General features: G+C 40.2%; 1 protein-coding gene across 1 annotated transcript in view; it reads left to right on the top strand.

Moving 5' to 3' along the window:
* The window catches only part of SORCS3 (sortilin related VPS10 domain containing receptor 3), a 599,222-nt gene that overhangs the window by 373,724 nt on the left and 205,536 nt on the right, over window positions 1-19,962 (top strand). Inside the window, exon 5 of the mRNA XM_003787189.1 lies at window positions 17,854-17,927. Coding sequence (XP_003787237.1) covers window positions 17,854-17,927 — 74 coding nt within the window. The remainder of the gene's footprint in view (window positions 1-17,853; window positions 17,928-19,962) is intronic.

The following is a 19,962-nucleotide window of genomic DNA, read 5'->3' as shown; positions in this document are numbered from 1 at the left end:
CGGCAAAGATTACGAACTTTTGATGGAGATCAGATGATAGGGAGACAAATAGCACAAAATTGTCAAATCGTAAAATCAGTTGTAAACCAGAGGGCATGTTCACGTGGAGTCACCTGCAGGGTGGTTCCAACTCACCTGCCCAGGCAGACAAGGAGATGGGATGGCACCCGTTCAGAGTGAAGCCAGCCTCCCCTTTCCCAGACAAAGCATTGCAATTTGACTTTGTCGTGGAAACACCATCAGTGTTCGGTACTCTTTGTGTCATAATGTTAAAGTCAGAAAAGAAAACACAATGGTGGGAGGGGGCATCCGTAACTCATGTGATCCACATTCCCTACACGGTGTACAATAAAGCAAAATTACCTTGGGGTGACAGCAGATTCCATGGCCCCCGCAGAGACTCTGAGTGTTCTTACTGGATTCCCTCAAAGGACTCGCACACTTTTCTGTTCTTGCATTTGCTAAGTACCCCGGATTTCATTTGACTGTGTCTTTCAGTGTTCTTTGAGTGTGAAATGTCAGCATTAGATGGTTGTGGTTTTTTCCTTGCTCAGACCTTGGAGGAATTTGCGTTTTGTTTGTTGAGGTAACCAGCCTATAGTTAAAGATGTGAGCACATTTTCCAGGTTTCTTAGTTCAAAAGAGCTCTGGCATTCATTTTGCATTTTGCCAGGACCACTAGCCTTGAAATAGAAATAGGATAGATGCCGGGCAGATGGAGAGCAGGAGGTCACATCTGTGCCCGACTCATGCCTTTGCTCTTATATGTGTTTGAAGGAATATGGATTTTGCCTGGGGAGGGGAGAGTTTCAACAACCCTGATCCCTAATCATTTCCCCCAGGCAGGAACTGGATTGAAGTTTCTACTTCATTCATCAAAGATAGCTGGCAACAGGGCTGGGTGCAGTGGTTCATACCTGTAATCCTGGCGTTCCAGGAGGCTGAGGCTGGTGGATTGCCTGAGCTCAGGAGTTCAAGACCAGCCTGAGAGAGAATGAGACCCTATCTCTAAAAATATTCGGGCACTGTGGAGGATACCTGTAGTCCTAGCTACTCAGGAGGCTGAGGCAAGAGGATCACTTGAGCCTAGGAGTTTGAGGTTGCTGTGAGCTATGATGCCATGGCACTTTACCCAGGGAGACTAAGTTAGACTCTGTCTCAAGAAAAAAAAAAAAAATAGGCGGCACAAAGCAGTGTGTATATGAATGTGTGTGTATGTGCCTGTGCCAGCCATCTGCCTGCTTAAGCATCAAAGGGAAGTGTTTCTGGGTGTGGAGCTTTTAGACAGAACATGTCACCAGACACAGCCTGTGTGCCTGGTAAGTAACATGCTTAGCTATTGTAGGGTCAGGAACCTCTGCTGTGTGAGTGCAACGATTTTACAGTTTTTATACTTCCTTTATTTCCCTCTTGAATTTCTATAGCACGTTCTTTTTGAAAATGCCTCTAACTGCTGTACTGAGGGGACTAAGGGGAAGGATAGTGTCTCATTTTTTGGTTTCATCTCTATCAGCGCTGGGCCCGGAGTGAAAGGTAGAAACAAACTCGGAGGGAAAAGCACCCTGCCTCTGACAGAGTTATTTCTCAAGAGAGCTATTTTTTCCTTGCTCAGACCTTGGAGGAATTTGTGTTTTCTTTGTTAAGGTGATTCCCTGGCATAAGGGCTGTTAGCTTGGTTGACATCTCTCTGAGAGTGGCTCTTGGTTACACTTTAAAAGCAACAAGCACATCTGTTGGCAAGATCAGCAGGTGAATGAATATGAGCATGGCAGCCTGTTCCTGAGCTGTGGACCGTCGTTAATGCAAGGAGACAGGTAGGTGGCACTTACTGTTATGGTGGCTAGAGGCCTGCCCAGTTAGGGTCTCAGAAGCCTTTTTTCCCCCACGGAAATCCTACGAGGAATTTAATCATCAGCTGAACTACCTGAGTTGAGAACTTCTGATGACTGTTCCAAAGACCACTAAAATTATTCATTCTCACATCTTTCTATGAAGAAAGTACAGTTTCTGTAGAATGAGATTTGGAGATATTGCTCCAGTGCTCTTTCTGTGAAGCCTGGGGCATTGCCTGGCATTTTCTACCTTCAGAACTCATATTAACATTTTTTTCTTTTAATAGTCATCTGGGTACTTGTCTGTTTTTCCCAGTAGACCTCAAGCTCCTCCGAGGCAGCTGTGTTTTGTTTCTGCTTGTCCCCAGCTTTTAGCAGAGCACACACAATAGGTAATTGATAAATATTGGATGAGTATCTGATATCCGTACTTCTTTAGAGTTGTGTGCCCTCCAGCCACACACACACACAGATATGAAGAACAGTAAATTAAGGCGGGTAACACTTGATATCTCACAAACTCGTTACTCCCCCAATTTAGATTGCAATAATTGGGACACCCCTTTGTGCACATTCAAAATCTTGGACTCATCCTTGTCTCTTTCTCGTAAACCTCACTTCAATATGGTGGCAAATCTTATCCCTTCTACCTTGAAAATATATCCTGAATGAGATGAGCTCTCCTGAGATCCTCCACTACTCCGTGAGTGGGGCCCGGAATCTCAGAGCTTCCCTCACACCTCAGAGCCATTCCATTACCAAATCTTATCCATGTTACCTCCAGAATATTTCACAAATCTCTCCACTTCCCTAACTCCACTGTTCACAGGCCAGTCCGTGCCACCACCCCAGGTCCTGGGACCACATCAGGCATCTCTTCTCTAACCTTACTGTTGATTTTCCGACTTTGTGCTCTCCAGAATTATAAGGCATAAGTTAAATTTGCAACTGAAATCGGATGATGCCAACCTTCCCCTAAATGCACCAGTAAATTTCCCCGATGTATAAGAAGAAGCATGGATCCTGTGTAGGGGAACATGCCTTTGATGAGCTCTCGTCTCTGGCTCTCTCTAACCCAAGTTCAGTACATTCCTCCTGCTCATTCTGCCAAGCCTTAGTAGCCTGCATTGTCCTCGAATGCTATGGAAGCGCCACATCCCGGCCCTCACCCTCGCTGCTCTTCCCTCCCAGGCTCCTTGGCTCTTTTGGGGGATGTTCATGACACCTGCTCTTTCACCTCCTTCAGGTTTCTACTCAAATAGGAGCTGCTCAGGGAGGTCTCTGTTCTCTTAAAAACAGTACCTCCTGGCATGCTCTCTCCCCTTTCTCTGCTTTGATTTGTGCAGCAGTTATCTACATGGCATTACACAGTAATAATGAGTTGCTCATCATTATTTGTGGATTCTCTATTTCCAACTTTGCCTGCTCCCACAGCAGTACTCACAGTGTGTTTACAGTCACTCATAGACATGCAGAGAGCAGCCTAAAATGTGTCACCCCTTATCCACGTTCCCAGCTGAGGTTCAACAAGCAACACTCTGCCTCTTGTTCCAACTCTCCTAGTGTCAACAAGTGTCCTTTCTGTGCTCTATTTTGTGCTACCTGTCTTTGCTTCTCATTATATATATCTGCTTATGATTCTGCTTGTTATATATTTCTACTTCTTTATGCACATACAGATGTGCTTGCTTATTGCCCATTTCCCTCACTGCCACATCACCTCCATGGAATCAGGGGTCAGTAACCCGTGTTTCCCCAGAATCTTATTCTCTGCTGTCATTTCCAGTATCTAGACCCATACTTGCGTCATGGCAGGTGCCCACTAAATTAGATGAGCAGTTAAACAGATGAACACATGAATGAAATACAGTCAAGAATGTCTCAAAAAAGAAGAAAAGATCTGACGAAATAACAATTTCAGTTTTGAAAGATTTTTATTTTACTAGACATCCCGCTCATGCTAACCTTGTTGTGTCCCTGTGAAATAGTTATTAACAGCAACTCCTCCAGCCTTGCCCTTGAAGAGGCTGACCGAAGCTCACAGTCCAGTCTGGCTCAGAAGCCACATGTCCCCACCTTATGAATGTTGGTTAGTGTGGAATTTGAGCACAACAGCCTCATCTGAATCTGACCTCCACACTCACTCTGTGGATTTGGACAAGTGACTTAATCCTCTTCAAAGCTTTATCTTTTTGTTTCATAAAATGAAGATAATCAGAGGTCTCTTCAAGCTGGTTGTAGGGAATAAGTGGACGATGCAACCACTTAACCCAGTGCCTGATAACTATTTCTTAGATGTTCTTATTTTTATGTGCTTATTCTTATGTGCTTTGGGCTCCTGATATTGCAGAAAAAGGTCAAAGGAATGCAAAATCAAACCACAGGTCTGAATGGGTGAGTGTGACTGTGTTCTGATCAAACTTTCTGTACAGGAATGTGTGGGTTTTAGCGTGCCAACCTCTGCTTTAGACCAAGGGTACCTAACACTGCCTCCACATTAGAATAAGCTATGGAACTTACTTTAGAAATACTCATTCTCAGGTGTTCTAGACCTAGAAATTGTGATTTAATTTTTCTAGGATGGGGACCAGACAGCAATATCATTTAAAACTCCCAGTAACACTAATGCAGGGTTGAAAACCACTGATTTGAATCATTAAATCCATGGACAGAAGAATCCCAAAGCAGAGGCTATTTTTCTGCCCTCCTACCCCATATCTTCCTCACCCCATTTTAGAATCCAGGATTAGCAGTATTTGAGGGCTTCAGGCAAGGATTGGCCAGGCTGCAGTAAGTCTATCTTTGTTTAATGCACAGACCATATCACTTTTGTTTCTAGAGGGAAACCTAATTATCTGTGTAATAAATGAATTGTACTTTCAGGGAATACAGTCCAGCTGTTACTCTGCATTTTAGCTGAAGCTGTGCTTTTTGCTGTCTAATTGTGTTCCAGCATTGGCAGTTAGAATGGTTTTGAGTGGGAACAGTCTGTCCATCTTTTTCGTCAAGGCCATGGCTTCCCTGATGAAGCTAGGAGTGAGTTCCTAGGAGACGAGAGGTCTCTGTCTGAAGGCCAAGTCTCTCTAATGGATTCTAGAAGAACTTATGATGCCCTCCATCTCTAAGGAGCTCCAAATATTCAGCTGGTCATTGAGCCCCTGTGAAGAGGTTGACTGAAGACAAGGGAATGGATTTTGTCATAAATGTTCAAGCTTCCTCAAGAATTACCCAGAACAGAATTTCTCACTGTGTGGTTTCTGTAAATTCACTTGCATTAGAATAATCTGAAAGTTCCTTAAAATGCAGACATCTGGACTCTACTCCTGACCTACTGAATTAGAATTTCTGGAAAGGAGACTACAGCATATGTTTTTAACAAGGTATTTGGGTACCTCTAAGTTTGAGAGCTGCTATTCTGGAGAAAGTCTTTCATTGTACTTAAAGAGGAAGACTAAATTTCAGGAATTTAAATTATTCTTCAAAACAGCTCAGTTAGGTCATTGATAGAGCCAAGAATTGAATCTAGGTCAGCATATATCAGTTAGCTAATGCTATATAACCAAATATTCCAAAACTTTAAGATTTTAAAACGGTAGATATTATTTTCACTTACATCTCCGTGGGTGACTTTTCCAGTCTCAGCTAAATTAACTCCTGTACCTATTGTTAGCTGTGGTTGAGTGGGCAGCTCTGCTGACCTTGGCTGGGTTTTCCTATACAGTGGGCAGTATGATGGCTGTGTTTTGTTCTGAAATCCTCTCAGCTGGGTTATCTACATTCTCTCCCACGGTCTTTAACCTCCATTGGGGGTAGCAAAGGTGTGCTCACTTTGCTGGAACACTGGACATGTACAAGACTCCTGTACACTCACATTCTGGAACACTGGCCATGTACAAGAGTCCTTAGGGACTATGCACAGAACTGGCACACTGTCATTTACACTGTCTTCTGATATCAAAACAAGGAACAAGGTCAATCTAGATTCAGAGATGAGGAAATAAATTCTAATTCTTTAAGGAAGTTGCTGAAAATCCCTTTACAAAGGTCTTAGATAACAAAAAGGCTGAATGAATCTACCAAACACTTTCACATGGAGCCCTGGGCCTTTTCCACAAAATTTGGCTGCCTTAAGTATTTTTTTTTAAACAAATATTTAGAGAGCATCAGTAGTGAATATTTCCTTGGATTCTATTCCTAAGATTGTTACTTTGAGATGCAGACTCAAAAATCATGGTTCTGGAAGAACCTAAAAAGTCATTGGTCTAAACTCCATCTGACATTTTAACCTCCTGATAATATCGCCTTAATCAAGATGTTTATCTTCTGCTGAAACACATCCCCTAAATCCCAGGGGAGCTTTCTGCTGTGTGGCACAGCTCCTTTCAGCCTCAGAGTGTTCTCATTATGAGGGTGCTCTTTGTTACCTTTGCCTCCATCTAGGTGATGTCACCTTTGGTCCTGCTTCTGCCCTCTGATGCAGCACAGGGGACAGTGTCATGTCCTCCCACAGAACTGCTTTTTCCCATATTGGAAAACAGTTACAAACCACTGTCCTTGCTGGTCAGTCTCTGTGTGCCAGCCATTCCAACTTTCTTTGGTTTTTCTCCCTAGAATACATGTTTTTTATTTGTTTGTTTGTTTTTGAGACTAACTGAATTAGTCTCATTGTACCCTGTTACCCTGAATAGAGTGCTGTGGAGTCATAGCTCACAGAAACCTCAAACTCTTGGGCTCAAGCTATCCCTTTGTCTCAGCCTCCTGAGTAACTGGGACTACACATCTACAGATGCCCACAATAACACCTAGCTAGTTTTTCTATTTTTTAAAATTATTTTTTATTAAATCATTACTTGGTACATTGATGCATTTATGGGGTTCAGGGCACTGCTTCAATATACAATGTGAAATGTTTACATTGAACTAAGTAACACATCTATTACAATTATACTCATTTCTTAGAGATGGGGTCTCTTGCTCAGCCCGGTCTTGAACTCCTGAACTCAAGGGATCCACCTACCTTGGCCTCCTAGAGTGCTAGGATTACAGGTATGAACCACTGCGCCCAGCCCTGGGATGTAGTTTTGAGCTCTCTCACAGTTTAGGCTGTTTCTTTGAAAATACATTTCTCAGTGGCAGCCTGGGGTTTTAGAATGAGCCCTGGCTTTAAAATCAGGAGCTCTGAAATTTGCTTTGGGATCTGGAGTAAGTTTATAAGGCCCATGGGGCTTCGATGTGCTCCTTGAGGAAGCATGGACACAAATCACCATCAGTGTGTATTTTGTTCCAATTAAACTATATAACATATACAGAAATGCCCTGTATTTCTGAAATCCCCTGTTAGGCAAACCCTCGGTAAATGTAACTACTAGCTTCTTTCCTTTCTTATTGCTCAGAAAGAATAATCCTTGAAGATCACACTATTTTTATTCAATGTATTGAGTTTAAACCAACTCTTAGATTTTCTGGCCTGCTGTTAATACTAAAATTATGAACATATTTAATTGTCCAATATAAAGCCTTCATTTCTTCCAAATGGAAGGTAGGCTATTATTGTTTTGACACTTAGAGATTGTAATTTGAATTAATTGAATGACCTAAAACTAAGAGATTTAAGTTCTTCTCACCTCTTTGAGATTTATGCCTTTGAGAAGGAAAACAAAATCTGAACTTGGAAAAAAAAAATTAGGGAAAAATTGAACACAGAGATAAAAGGCCAGGCGAGTAGGCGATAAAGTGGATATTAACAATAGGGTGAGATATGAAACCAAAACCATCAAAGAAAACAAAAATACAGGTAAAGAGTGGGGAGAGGAATGTGGATGAGAAGAAATAAAGTCAGCTCATTGAGGAATACCTCTTTTTTTGTTCAAAGGGTATAGCTTAATGTGAGATATTCCTGAATTGTAATGGATAAAAATGAATAGAATCTGATTGCAAACGAAAATGGTCAAGAGAATAGTTCTGTGCAGACAAAAGAATGGATTTTAGCAAACACTATGTAAATTGTTTGTAAGATTGTCTTATGTGACTATTAGCTCAGAAAATACACGTCAGGATAAAAGAGGATAAAATGGATTGGGAAAATGATTTGTAAATAAAGGTGCAGGATAAATTCAAGGTACAGTGTCATCTATGCACAGCACACTCTAGTGAGCCATTATTCCTCTGAGGGTATATTAAGTTGTTTTTCTCATAAAATCAAACAGCTGACAAAAAGGACGGTATAGTATGGCACAAAGAGGAAGGAATGGGACCCTGGGTTTCAATGCCAAGTGAACTAGCTGTGTGGCGTTAGGCAAGTCACTTAGATTCTCTGGGCCTCAGAGCCCTATGTGTCAAAGAACTATCCAAATGATCTCCAAGGCCACACTCAGCTATGTAAGTTTATGATTCTCTGGTCCTATGTTGTTGAGCAGCCAGTGGCAGTTTCTGGTTGAATTCCTCCCATCCAGGGATTTGGAATGTCGTTGGAGAGGTAACAGTGTGGATGCTTAAGTGAATGAATGAACAGATTAATGTTTGGATGAGTTATTAAAAAATTAGAGAGCTATAGGAGAAACTTGTTATTAGAAGCTGGTTAGAGACTGGGTTTTAAATATGGGGAAAGAGAGATACCATTTACAGGATACTCTTTCTGTTTCATCAACTTCTTAGAGTTATAAGTTTTATGAATTTCCTCTTAAAAATAATTCTTCATCAGGTGGTGCCTGTGGCTCAAGGAGTCGGATGTTGGCCCCATATACTGGGGGTGGTGGGTTCAAGCCTGGCCCTGGCCAAAAATGCAAAAAGAAAAAAGAAAAAGAAAAAAATAATTCTTCATCTTTGGTGTTGTAAACTTGCATCCTTCGCCTAATCTGGCCAAACATGGCTACCTAGAAAGGAGAGGATTAGAACCAATATTAAAAAAAGGGTAGAACTTACATAAAATTGGAAAAGGGACAAGGAGGGGGGCTTTCAGTTGTAATAAAACCTTTAAAAGGCCATGCAATCATTCAGCAAATATTCCTTGAGCATTACTCTTCTGCCTCTGTCACTGTGTTAAATTAAGCACTCTCCCTTAAAGAAGGAATCCCCACTATCTAGAAGAAAAGGAAAAGAGAGATTGACCATATAATTATACAAAGGTGTACTTTCTAACTTTGATGAATGTCATGAAATAAAAGAAGAGAGAGCCATCATAGCAGATGACAGTGGGCCTGGTGCCATCTGAGGTGGGCAGTGACCAAACAGGGCTTCCCTTTGGAAGTGTTACTGCAGCTGGTGCCTGATGTGAGCAGGAGTTAAGTACCTGAATGGAAAGAAGTGCAAAGTGGGAGGAGAGTGTTCTAGGTAGGGCAGTGTCATGTGCAAAGGCACTGACACTAGAGAGTCCGTGACATATCTGAGGAGCTCTGAGGAGGCCACCATGGCCACAACTTGGAAAATAAGGTGTTGGGGGTGAACCTTGGAGGAAATAGCAGGTGGGAGATGAGCATGCTGGTCACTCATTGAACAGAGTATGAGCATCGCTGTCAGTGTGAGCCAGCGTCTGCACGCTTGTTTGAAGGAACTCACTCTATGCCATAAGGAGGACACTGGGGCTCCAAGACAAGCCACCTTTGTGTTCTCAAATAGGCCTTTTGGGTACAAAGGCTTATTCTGGCAGTAGGACACTGACTTCGGAAATGGAAGGCTTTGGTCATCCAAAGATACATGTGATCTGAGGAGTTGGAGGCATAATCGGCAGAGTCATATGATGTCAGGGCAATAGTAAGGCTGGCTGCGTTTTCTAAAGAGTCTTCCAGAATTGCTTTCTTTGCAAATGTGGCACTACCCCAAACTCCATGTTTCCCTCCCCCTGGTTCATTAAATGCTTTAATTATGGAAACTTAAATGCAAACACTGCCCATAGAGTGTCTCTTTGCCTATGCTTGCCCTTATGTCAGACTATTTAGTCAAATCCCCAGATTCCAGGTGTGATGCTTTATTCCTTTTGGCCACTGGAGATGTTTTGATGGACAACTTTGAGAACCAGTGAGTACCAAACTGTCGATTTTTTTTTTTTTGCATACTATTTATTGGATACCCTTCTCTTTTTTACCAACTTCTTACAGTAATGAGTTTTATGAATTTGCTTGAAAAATACTTTTTATTTTGGGTGTTGTAATCTTGCCTCTTTGAGGTTTCAAGGGGAGATGTGTTAAAATTTCATAAACAAGTATGCGTCTGCCTACAGTGTTCTGCTTTTGTAGCCATAACTCTTGCAATTCATCTTTAAGTCTTCATTTTATACTCATACTCATGTTTCTGTGGAGTTGTCTCCTTCTCTTCTTGAATCCTTGATTATCTTATTTGGATCTGACATCTCTACTCTTTCTATTTTTAGATGTGGCAGTTAGACCAATGTACATTGATCTGGGGCCAATTAAATTATATACTTGTAGGATGAGATAATGTTTGTTTTATTTCCAACTCCTTTCCTAAGGACTAGAATTTTTCACGTTTGTTGCACACAGTCTTGGAGAGTGGGGTGGGACTTATCCTTCCAACCAGCCTCTACTCATCCGTCGACTCGGCTCATGGACTGATCCCAACTCAGCAGAACTGACCACTGCTTCCTTTGTGTCTCTTTAGTACTAACTCTCTGCCTCCATCGACAGGGTTTTCCTTGTGTTGACTTCCCCCTTGAACACGTTTGTCTTTCCCTCTGGGTTTTGACAAGGAATGATCTCTGGTGATTAAGGGATTTGTGTTATTTCTCTTTGTTTCCTCATACCCTTTGGATACAAACCTAGCACATGCTAGATGCTCAGTTAGTGTGAAATATTATAAGAAAATGACTGAAAAGATTTGAATGAGTTGACTACAGAGAATAATTTATAATAATTTCAGGATATTTTTATTCACTTGGTGGCATCTAATGTCAAAGAAAAAAGAAGCGTAATATGTAAGTGGATATATTTTATAATCTAGAATCTTAGAGATGGAATAGGAGAGACGTCAAGGTCTAATTCCTAGATTTAAAAAAAAAAAGGAAACCCAGGTAAATTTGAATTTCAGATAATTTTTTTAAATAGTATAAGTGTATCCCTAAGATTACATGGGACATATTTGTACAATATTTTTCCTGGAATTCAAATAGCCTGGGAACTGTTTTTTTTATCTGCTAGATCTGCTAATCCTGTTTCAAAGTCTAATGTACTACCCTCTCCTTCAGGCAGGTGCACAGCCACCCTACCCTAAGATTTGGGTCAGAAATTTGTAGGCCTCTGGCAGAATCTGGCCATGTGGATCAAGTTTCCATAATTAAAGCATTTAATGTATTTGTATGCCCTGTAGTTATGTTTTAAAATTTTGAATTTGTTACAAAAATTGAAAAATGTGGTGATTTCACATAAAAATATGAAATTTCAGGTTCCCTTGAAAATTTATAAAACCTGGCCATAGTGGATCAGTGCTTATCTATGGGTAGGGAGCAGCTGAACCCCTTTTTTGATAGAGCATGAGCTGTTTAGATTTCACTTCTTACCAGCATTGTGGTGAAATGTCATCTGCAGAGCACGATCACACTCATGCTGTGTTTTCCTTAGGGTTGGGAGAAAAGTGAAACATTTTTTGAACTTACGTCTTCATCAAAAGCAAAAAAAACAGAAGACAACTCTAGAGGGTCAACTGTTTCTTAAAATTGGGGAAAATCTTGACCAAGCAAAGAGACTTTCCAAATATGTTCAGTTCCAGAAAAATGTACCTTTTCCTAAAGAATTCAAATGATAATATATATTTTATTATACTTCTCTCTTATATTCACACTATGGACATGAGCTCATTTGAGTTCTGGACCATCATTAGACTGTAAGATCCAGAAGGGCAGAGACTTTCCCTCTGTTTTATTCACTAAACTCATAGAATGGTTCTTGGTTCTTAATAGATATTTGATAAATATTTTTTTAAATTAAGGAATGAATGAGGCAAGACATTTGAGAGAGATGAAAAATCTTCTATGACTGGAAGTCTTCAAGAGGCAAGAAAAATGTTGCATTCTATGAAAGAATGGCATGGATAAGTGAACAACATGTCTTCTTAAAATAAAGCTTTATGGTATAGATGCCTCATATCTCTTGAAGGCAGAAGAAGGCACAGGCTGTGGGTGGAGGTTCTTGTCTCTGTGTGCAGATCTTAGAGGATTATAAGGTGGGTTTGTACTGCTGTTATCAAGAAATAGGTTCTTTGGCTCAGTGCACATAGCACAGTGGTTATGGCGCCAGCCACATACACTGAAGTTGGTGAGTTAAAACCTGGCCCAGGCCAGCTAAACAACAATGACAACTGCAACAGAAAAATAGCCAGGCGTTATGGCAGGCACCTATAGTTCCAGCTACTTGGGAAGCAGAGGCAAGTAAATTGCTTAAACCCAAGAGTTTGAGGTTGCTGTGAACTGTGACACCATGGCACTCTACCAAGGGTGACATTGTAAGACTCTGTCTCCAAAAACAAAAAAAAAATAGCAATAGGTTCTTTGAAAAATGTCTAAGGTACTGGAGACACATGTTGGAATGGATTTCCTACTGTTCTGTGCTCCAGGATTTTTTTCCTGTCTATTAAAATATAGACACTGCCCCAATCCAGGTGATTCTCCATATAAAGGTACATAGTCCAGCCATACCCCCTACTTCTACCTCTGTGTCCCCAAGGAAAGAGATCCAGAGACCTTATTTGAGCAGAAACCAGCCTCATTTTATTTGAAAGACAAAGAACATCATGACAAAGACCATCAGTTCAGCAGAATGCTACCTAAACTCCACAGGTTTTGGAAAAAACATATTAAGCTTGAATTTTCTTATCAGGGAGAGCATTCATATAAATTTCTTCAACCCATTCTTCCCCCCTCTACATGGGAGATATGCTGGCTCAAAGGAATCTGGCTTCATCCCTAAAAGATCTCGTACAATGAATATTTTGTTCATTGCTCTGACTATGTCTGGTTACCCTCATATGATCATTTTGAATACACATTTCTTGCAAATTACCCTTGGGGGAATGGTAAAGAGGAAAGAGAAATGTAGGCAAATTGATGTTCAACCACAGATTTAACAATCTGGAATTAAACCAGACCTCTGGCCTTACAACTACCTAAACCCCTGGGTGAAGCACCAGGGAGCTGTAGCAGATCTGACCTTTTTAAGCCCCTCCAGGCTGAGCTCCCAGTGGCGGGTGTGAGATGCTGGTGTTCCTTTTCTAGTGCTGCCTTAACGAAGTACCTCAAACTCAACAACAGAAATTAGTTGTCTCACAGTTCTGGAGGCTAGAATTCCAAAATCAAGACGTCGGCAGGCTGTGTTCTCTGTGAAGCATTAGGGAAAACCCTCCTTGCCTTGTCCTAGATTTTGGTGGCTTCCTGGCAGTCTTTGGCATCTCTTGGCTGGCAGATGTGTCACTGCAGTCCTTTGTCTTCACGTGGCTTCTCCCTCTGAGTCTTCGCACTATCTTCCCACACTCTGTCTGCCTAGGAGTCCAAATTTTTCCTTAGGGGGACCACAGTGATATTGGATCCTGGCCCACCCTCATGACTTCATTTTAATTTGATTACACCGGCAAAGCCCCTATTTTCAAATGAGGTCACATTCTGAAATACTAAGGGTCAGGACTTCCAACATATTTATTTTTGTTGAGGGGAGCACAAATTCAACCCATATCAATGTCTGATTATTCTGTGAATGTAAGCTTTCCAGCAACAACCTGTTCTTCCTCTGGAAGATTCCATTGATTAAGTTGCCTCTTTAGTTCTTTAGTTATCAGATGCTTTTTTTCTGGCAGGCTGATGTAATTAGGTAACTAATAATTGAATCAATAAGGAAAAGAGCATGTTCTTTCATACTTTCCAGCTGTCCCAATTTGCTACTGAATACATGATTGATAAGAGTTACATCACCATGACATATAGTGGAACAAGGTCAAGGAGAGGGTCTGGATCGGCCCTGTGTAATATTTAGGAGCAGCATCTTTGCTGGGCGGGGATGTCTTGAGGCAGGACTCAGACAAGAACATGGCCTTGTTTGGGTAACATTGTACAGACATGGAGTGTTGTTTAAAGATGTGTATTGTTTGGAGAACACACTTTATTTCAGTGTTGCATGAAGCAGGTTGAGTTGGACTGTGAATCCAGAGTCCATCCATTGCAGAGATAACATGACATCCCAGCACAGGTTGCATGCCAGTGTAATTGTACATACTTCTGTCTTCTTTTGATCATGGCAGTTTTATCCTTTTGTAGCCCAGGTATTAGTTTCATTCCTATAACACAATAATTGCTTGATATACTTTTAATGAGCAAGTGAGTGAATAATTACATGAAGAAATGGATGAACATGTAGGACTATATGAACACCATGTGAGCTGATTCCTTGGTTGTTCAAGGAAGGATCCATGATAATTTCTGCAAAATAATATTTTTAGGAAAATCCAATATTGCTTTGTCTAATTCCAGTTCCCTCATGAAAAATATGAGACTTTAATTGTTGACTTTTTATAGAATAGTTTGAGAAATATATACATTATAATAAGAAACTATTATAAAACATAAATAGAATAAAATATAGATTTGTATTACTATGTTATACATATGCATTGTAAAAAAAAGCTGAAAATGATGGAAAACTTAAAAAAAATAAATTACCCATAATCTCACAATTCAAAGATGACCACTGCTAGTATATTGGCATATTATCTTCAATGTTTCCACGTGTCACAGTACTTTAGATAATATTCACGTCAGTACATACATGTTTTTAAATATATATTATATGATAACATAAGAATTTTAATACCATTGAATAATCTTTTAAAACTTACTATTAAAATACACCTATGTGTTTCAAGGTCCATTTGAATTTTAGAACTTTAATTACAAAAGTAATACTTGTTCATAATAATTTTTACAAATCTAGATGAGCAGAAGAAGACAAATTCCCGCAGTCTTACCACTGCAGAGCTGACATACCATCACAGCAGGCATTGCATGACGCTGTAATTGTATCCACTGTTGTCTTCCTCTGATCATGGCATTTTTAACCTTTTGTAGCCCGTGTCTTAATTCTATTGCTACAGCTTAGTAGTTATTTGATACACTATTAATAAATGAATTAGCAAATAATTAAATGAAGAAATGGGGATAATAAATGTTATGATGGAAAGGCTGCAAAGATCCAACTCATGGTAGAATAAAATACAGACTCGGCAGCATACTGAAGATTGAGAAACAAGGTAGCTAACCCAAAGTCCGTAATGAATAGGAGCTTGCTCTTTCTGTTCATCTGAATCAGCCTCTAGGCAGACAATTCAATTTAATTTTTTCCCCATCATTCAAACTGAAGAGCTGAAAAAGCAAAACCAGAGACAGAGGAGGCGGGAGGTAGAGCTGGCTTGAGTGAGGAGATCAGTGGCTGCTCTCTACTCTCTGTGTGTTTGGAAGAGCAGGAGATGACAGGAGCCATGCTTCTCCCGATCACAAGCGCGAGCCCCAGCAAGACCTCTGCCACCACCAGGCTCTCAGGATGGTGATTTCCCAGAGGGCTGAGTCAGTGTAACCCTTTTGGCTTTTACCCGGCCTATCTCTAGAGTTTGCAGTAGAAGAAGACACAGTCTTGCTGAGTTTTGCTGAGGAAATTGGGACTCTGCTATGATTGGAATGACAGCTGACAGAGAGTGTGATCTTTGGTCTCTTTTATATTTAATTGGAATGCATGTATCTTAAGTTTGACCATCTGTCCCTCAAACACCTGCCAAAAGGAGAGTGATCCATTTTTTTTTTTTAAACCCTACATGGAAAACTCAGTCTTTGCAGTAAAATATATGGACATATTCTTCCCAACAGGTTGATCTGTTCCTCACATACCCACTCATTCCTCCCACTTCCCACCTCCCATTATAAGTACATATATAGATAGATATAGGCACATCCTTGAATAGATTGAAGGACAGATAGATTGAAAGAGAGACAGACAAAAGAATAGGCAATCTCCACCTTTTTTGGCAACAACAGTCATCACATCCCTCCTGTCTCATAAAAGCTCTGGCTCAGCCAAGCTCAAACACGAGGCATGTCGACACCCTGCTTTTATTGTTTCTCCCACCCAGTCAGTCTCCATCCACCTTCTCTTCTGTCCACACCACCCTTTAAGGGCCTAACTCAAGACATATTTTTCTAGGAAACCCCATTGTTTCATTTCTACCTTTTCATCTCTCAACCTCTAGGGCTTTTCCTTTTGCCCTATTTTTCCCTTTGACATTATGTACTAGGATGTATATATGAAGGTCAGGGGCCACAGGGGTTTAAGTTAGCAATCACTGCTCTACCATCCTTTCAGGGCTGTCCTAAGGCTCAAATGTATGTGAAACAACAACATGGTGGGATGATTAATCATTATTACTATTATTATTATTATTATTCCATGGCAGTCTGAGTCTGATAGTACCCATTGATAGTACCAATAAAATATACCCATTTCTCCTGGTTAGCCACCAATAGGTATCTTGGCATAGCCCTAATGTGTCCTAAAGCAGTCAGACTTTACATCTATAAAATAAGTGAATGTGGATCTTATTCCATTAGCCATGAAGACATTGTTTTGTTTTTCTTATTTTGATTTTCTAAAGTCCTGGGGATCCTCTGGAATTTTTCCTCATTCCATGAATTTCTATCTATCATTACTTGCCTTTTTATTTTTTATTTATATTTCAAAATTATTTAGAGGGTACAAGTGTTTTTGTTACATGAGTGAATTGCATCATGTTGAAGCAAGGGTTTTCTATGTTCCATCATGAGACTAGTGTATGCTGTACCCAAAAGAGAGATTTGTATTCCTCACTCCCCTTCTAACTTACCTCCTTCTTAGGTTTCAATGTTCACTACCCTAATTTATGGTCATATATATCCTTTCTGTGTAAGTGAGAACATGTGGTATTTGTTTTTCTATTCCTGAGATACAGCACTTAGTATAATGGCCTTCAGTTCCATCCAAGCTCTGTAAAAGACATTATGTCATTCCTTTTTATGGCTGAGTATTATTCAATGGTGTATGTACCCCCCTCACACACACACATTTTCTTTATCCTCTCCTCAGTTGATGGGCACTTAGGCTGGTTCCATATCTTTGATTATGGATTTATGCAACAGATATTTAATGAACACTTTATATCTGTTCAAGGAATATAAACACAACTAAATAACACAGACAAATTTGAAATACCCAACCAAATACTACCCCATCATAAATGCTCAGTGGAAACAAGTGATAAGGAAGAAAGATGAGTGGGCCGTTGTGGTCAGAAAGGTTTTGTGGAGGAAGCCAAGTCTGTGCTGGCCCTGCACGGAAGGGTAAACCTTATGTAGGCATATGAGAGTGAAGTGGCCTATCCTTGCCATCATGCAAAGTCATGGAAGTATAAATGAGTCTGAAGTCTTTGGTGGCACTGGAGAGCTCCATTTCATTTGAGCAATATGTAGGTTGAATATGAGATCAAAGGGAAAGAGTGCAATATTTTGCATGTAATGTTGGCTCATCTGTGAGAGGACGAGTGTTTTTATGTGTATGTCTGTTTTTCCTAAGAGCCCAGAATCTGCCTCTTCCTTGTGTTCTCTGCCTTCAGAGTGCCTTAAATATAGGAGTTGTTCAGTAACCTTCTAAATAAGAATTGCTAAATTGTTTTAAGTGTAGCTACAGACTACCTAGAATTTGAAGAAAAAAAGAAAATAATTTTATTCAAAGATCTATCCCTATAGAAGATAACAATGGCCATTGGTAGTGGATTTATACTCATTTGAAATATATCAATTGACTGGATATATATTGAGTAGATAAAGTGACAGGAACCTTATCTATGTGGTGGCACAGTCATATTCCTATATTTTTATCTGGATCAAATGGATGCCTACTTGGTTGTGTAAGGCACTCTGGTGGTGGAATATTCCAGGTGGGGGACACATATGTTCATATTCGACTGTAGCTCTCGAGACTTACATTCTCCTCACTGCGTTGTTTTGCAGCTCTACAGCTCCATGGACTTTGGAAGACGGTGGCAACTCATGCATGAACGAATCACACCCAACAGGTTTTACTGGTAAGTCCATCCACTCTCATCACCCTTTTGGGTAAAGATTTATCAGACAACATAACACTTTGGGCAATAGTGCCGCTTTGGACCACTTCACATCGTCAGAAGATAAATGCATTCTGTCTCTTCGCTGCTCAAATGGTGGTCTATAGAACAGCAGCATCAGTATCACCTGGGAATTTGTTAGAAATGCAGCATCTGTGCCCCTATCAGTCTGTGGAATGGGAATTTACGTCGAACATGAGCTCTCGGTGATCTGTGTGCATTTTAATGTTAGAGAGGCACCAGACTAGAGAACTGCATAGGAAGGTTCATGACCAGGTGGTCTTAGCTACATATTAACCTTCCTTTTCTAGAGAAAGGTGTATTTTAGGTTCATCTATGAAAAAACAAAGTTATTTCTCAAAATGTACTCTGAAGAACAATAGTTTCACAACATGCTGCGTCTTGTGTAAGAGTTTCTATGGTCAAATAAATTCGAGTAATGATTATGTCACTCTGCACACCTGGAGACTTAGGATTCGTGTTAGGATATCAAAGGCTCTGGAGAGCCGCTTCTGAGGGAGGAAGATTGCTGAACTTTAAGTCTCTGATTCCCCAAACTTATTTCAGCACAAGATCCTTTTCTCATATCACACCTGATAAATCCTTCAGAACTACCGCTGTGATGCATATTTTGAAAGGTGAGCATTCAAATGTATTTTGAAAATAAGAGTAATACAGGTGTCAAATGGGAAGTAAGTTCTTTCTCCTTATCAGAAAGAGTTTTATTAATTACATTTTTATTATTAAAAAACTTATTTAAAAATTTTAATTGTAAATTAATTTTCCTTTATACATTTTTTTATCTTGGTTATAACTAGTTTAGTCTGTATTTGCCTTTTATATGTGGTGTCCATAACGTTTGTGTGCAATTTAAATAGTTGTAAATTAAAAAAAAAAAAGAAAAGCACACCAGGAACGTTACGGACATCCTTCTCTGCTATCACATGGAAGTACTTTCTTGTGTTCATTTTGGCAGAAGTGATGGCCAAAGGAATAAATAGTAAGAAGCATACACCAAAGTAGATAGTATGCTTAATTATATGCTTAGTTAAAAAAAAAAAAAAGAAAAAGTTCTTTAAAACCTCATGGGACAGCCCTGCATAGTTTCTACAACATAGAGGGGGGTGTGTGTGTGTTTGTGTGTGTTGGGGTATGGTGACAGGTACCTTCTCTACACATACACATTCTTATCAATATCTTTAAAGCAATGGCTTCAACTGGTCCCCTCTGCATCCACAACACTATGTCCAGAATCAAAAGTGATGATTTCTTAAGCATACTATCACCATCAACTATGCTTTGTTGTGCACAGTTCAGAGTAGCTGGGAGAGAGAAAAGGGAGTGAGTGAAATCTGGACCTTCCCTGGTATCCTTGTCCTTTACACACCAACTACTATTTCATCTGTAATTCTCACTGCAACTATTATCTGGTCTGTGTTTGGAATTATTAGGATTTTTCAAAAGACTAAAGCAGAAAAAGGGGACATTTGTTTCTCTGCCATTCCAGCTATATAACCACAGCCTTTATTCAGCTGAGATGGACCAATTTCTTAGCGTGCCATCACTCAGAAGTCCCTCAAAAAAGGAAAGATTTAAAAAAATCCTTCTGCTGTTTCTGGAACACACTCTTGAGATGGGAAGGCAGTCAGCCAACTAGGAAGTCAAGTTGATAGAGGAGAGCGAGGCGGGCGGGATGAGCCTTGTCATCATTTCTGAAGGAAATTAGATTAAGTGGATGAGGGACTGCAGTTTCCTATCTTTTGCAAAGAGCAGGATGAGAAGGTTCCAGCTGCTGTCCCTCTCCCTACCTTTGTGTAGCAGAAAGAATAAATCCCCAGGTCCTGATAATTGTGTTTCCTCTCTCCTCCATTCTGCATTTCTTTCATGTATGCCCCCATGGGGAAATATAAAAGTTAGTGCTCGCGCTGGCTAGCCAAGTGGTAGGTGATTATTCCAGTTTTGTAATTATCACTTCTCTATTTCTGATGTATAATTA

The sequence above is a fragment of the Otolemur garnettii genome, unplaced genomic scaffold, assembly GCF_000181295.1.
Source record: "Otolemur garnettii isolate 467f Iridium unplaced genomic scaffold, OtoGar3 scaffold00021, whole genome shotgun sequence".
NCBI lineage: Eukaryota > Metazoa > Chordata > Mammalia > Primates > Galagidae > Otolemur > Otolemur garnettii.
This window is presented reverse-complemented; position numbering and strand designations above follow the sequence as displayed.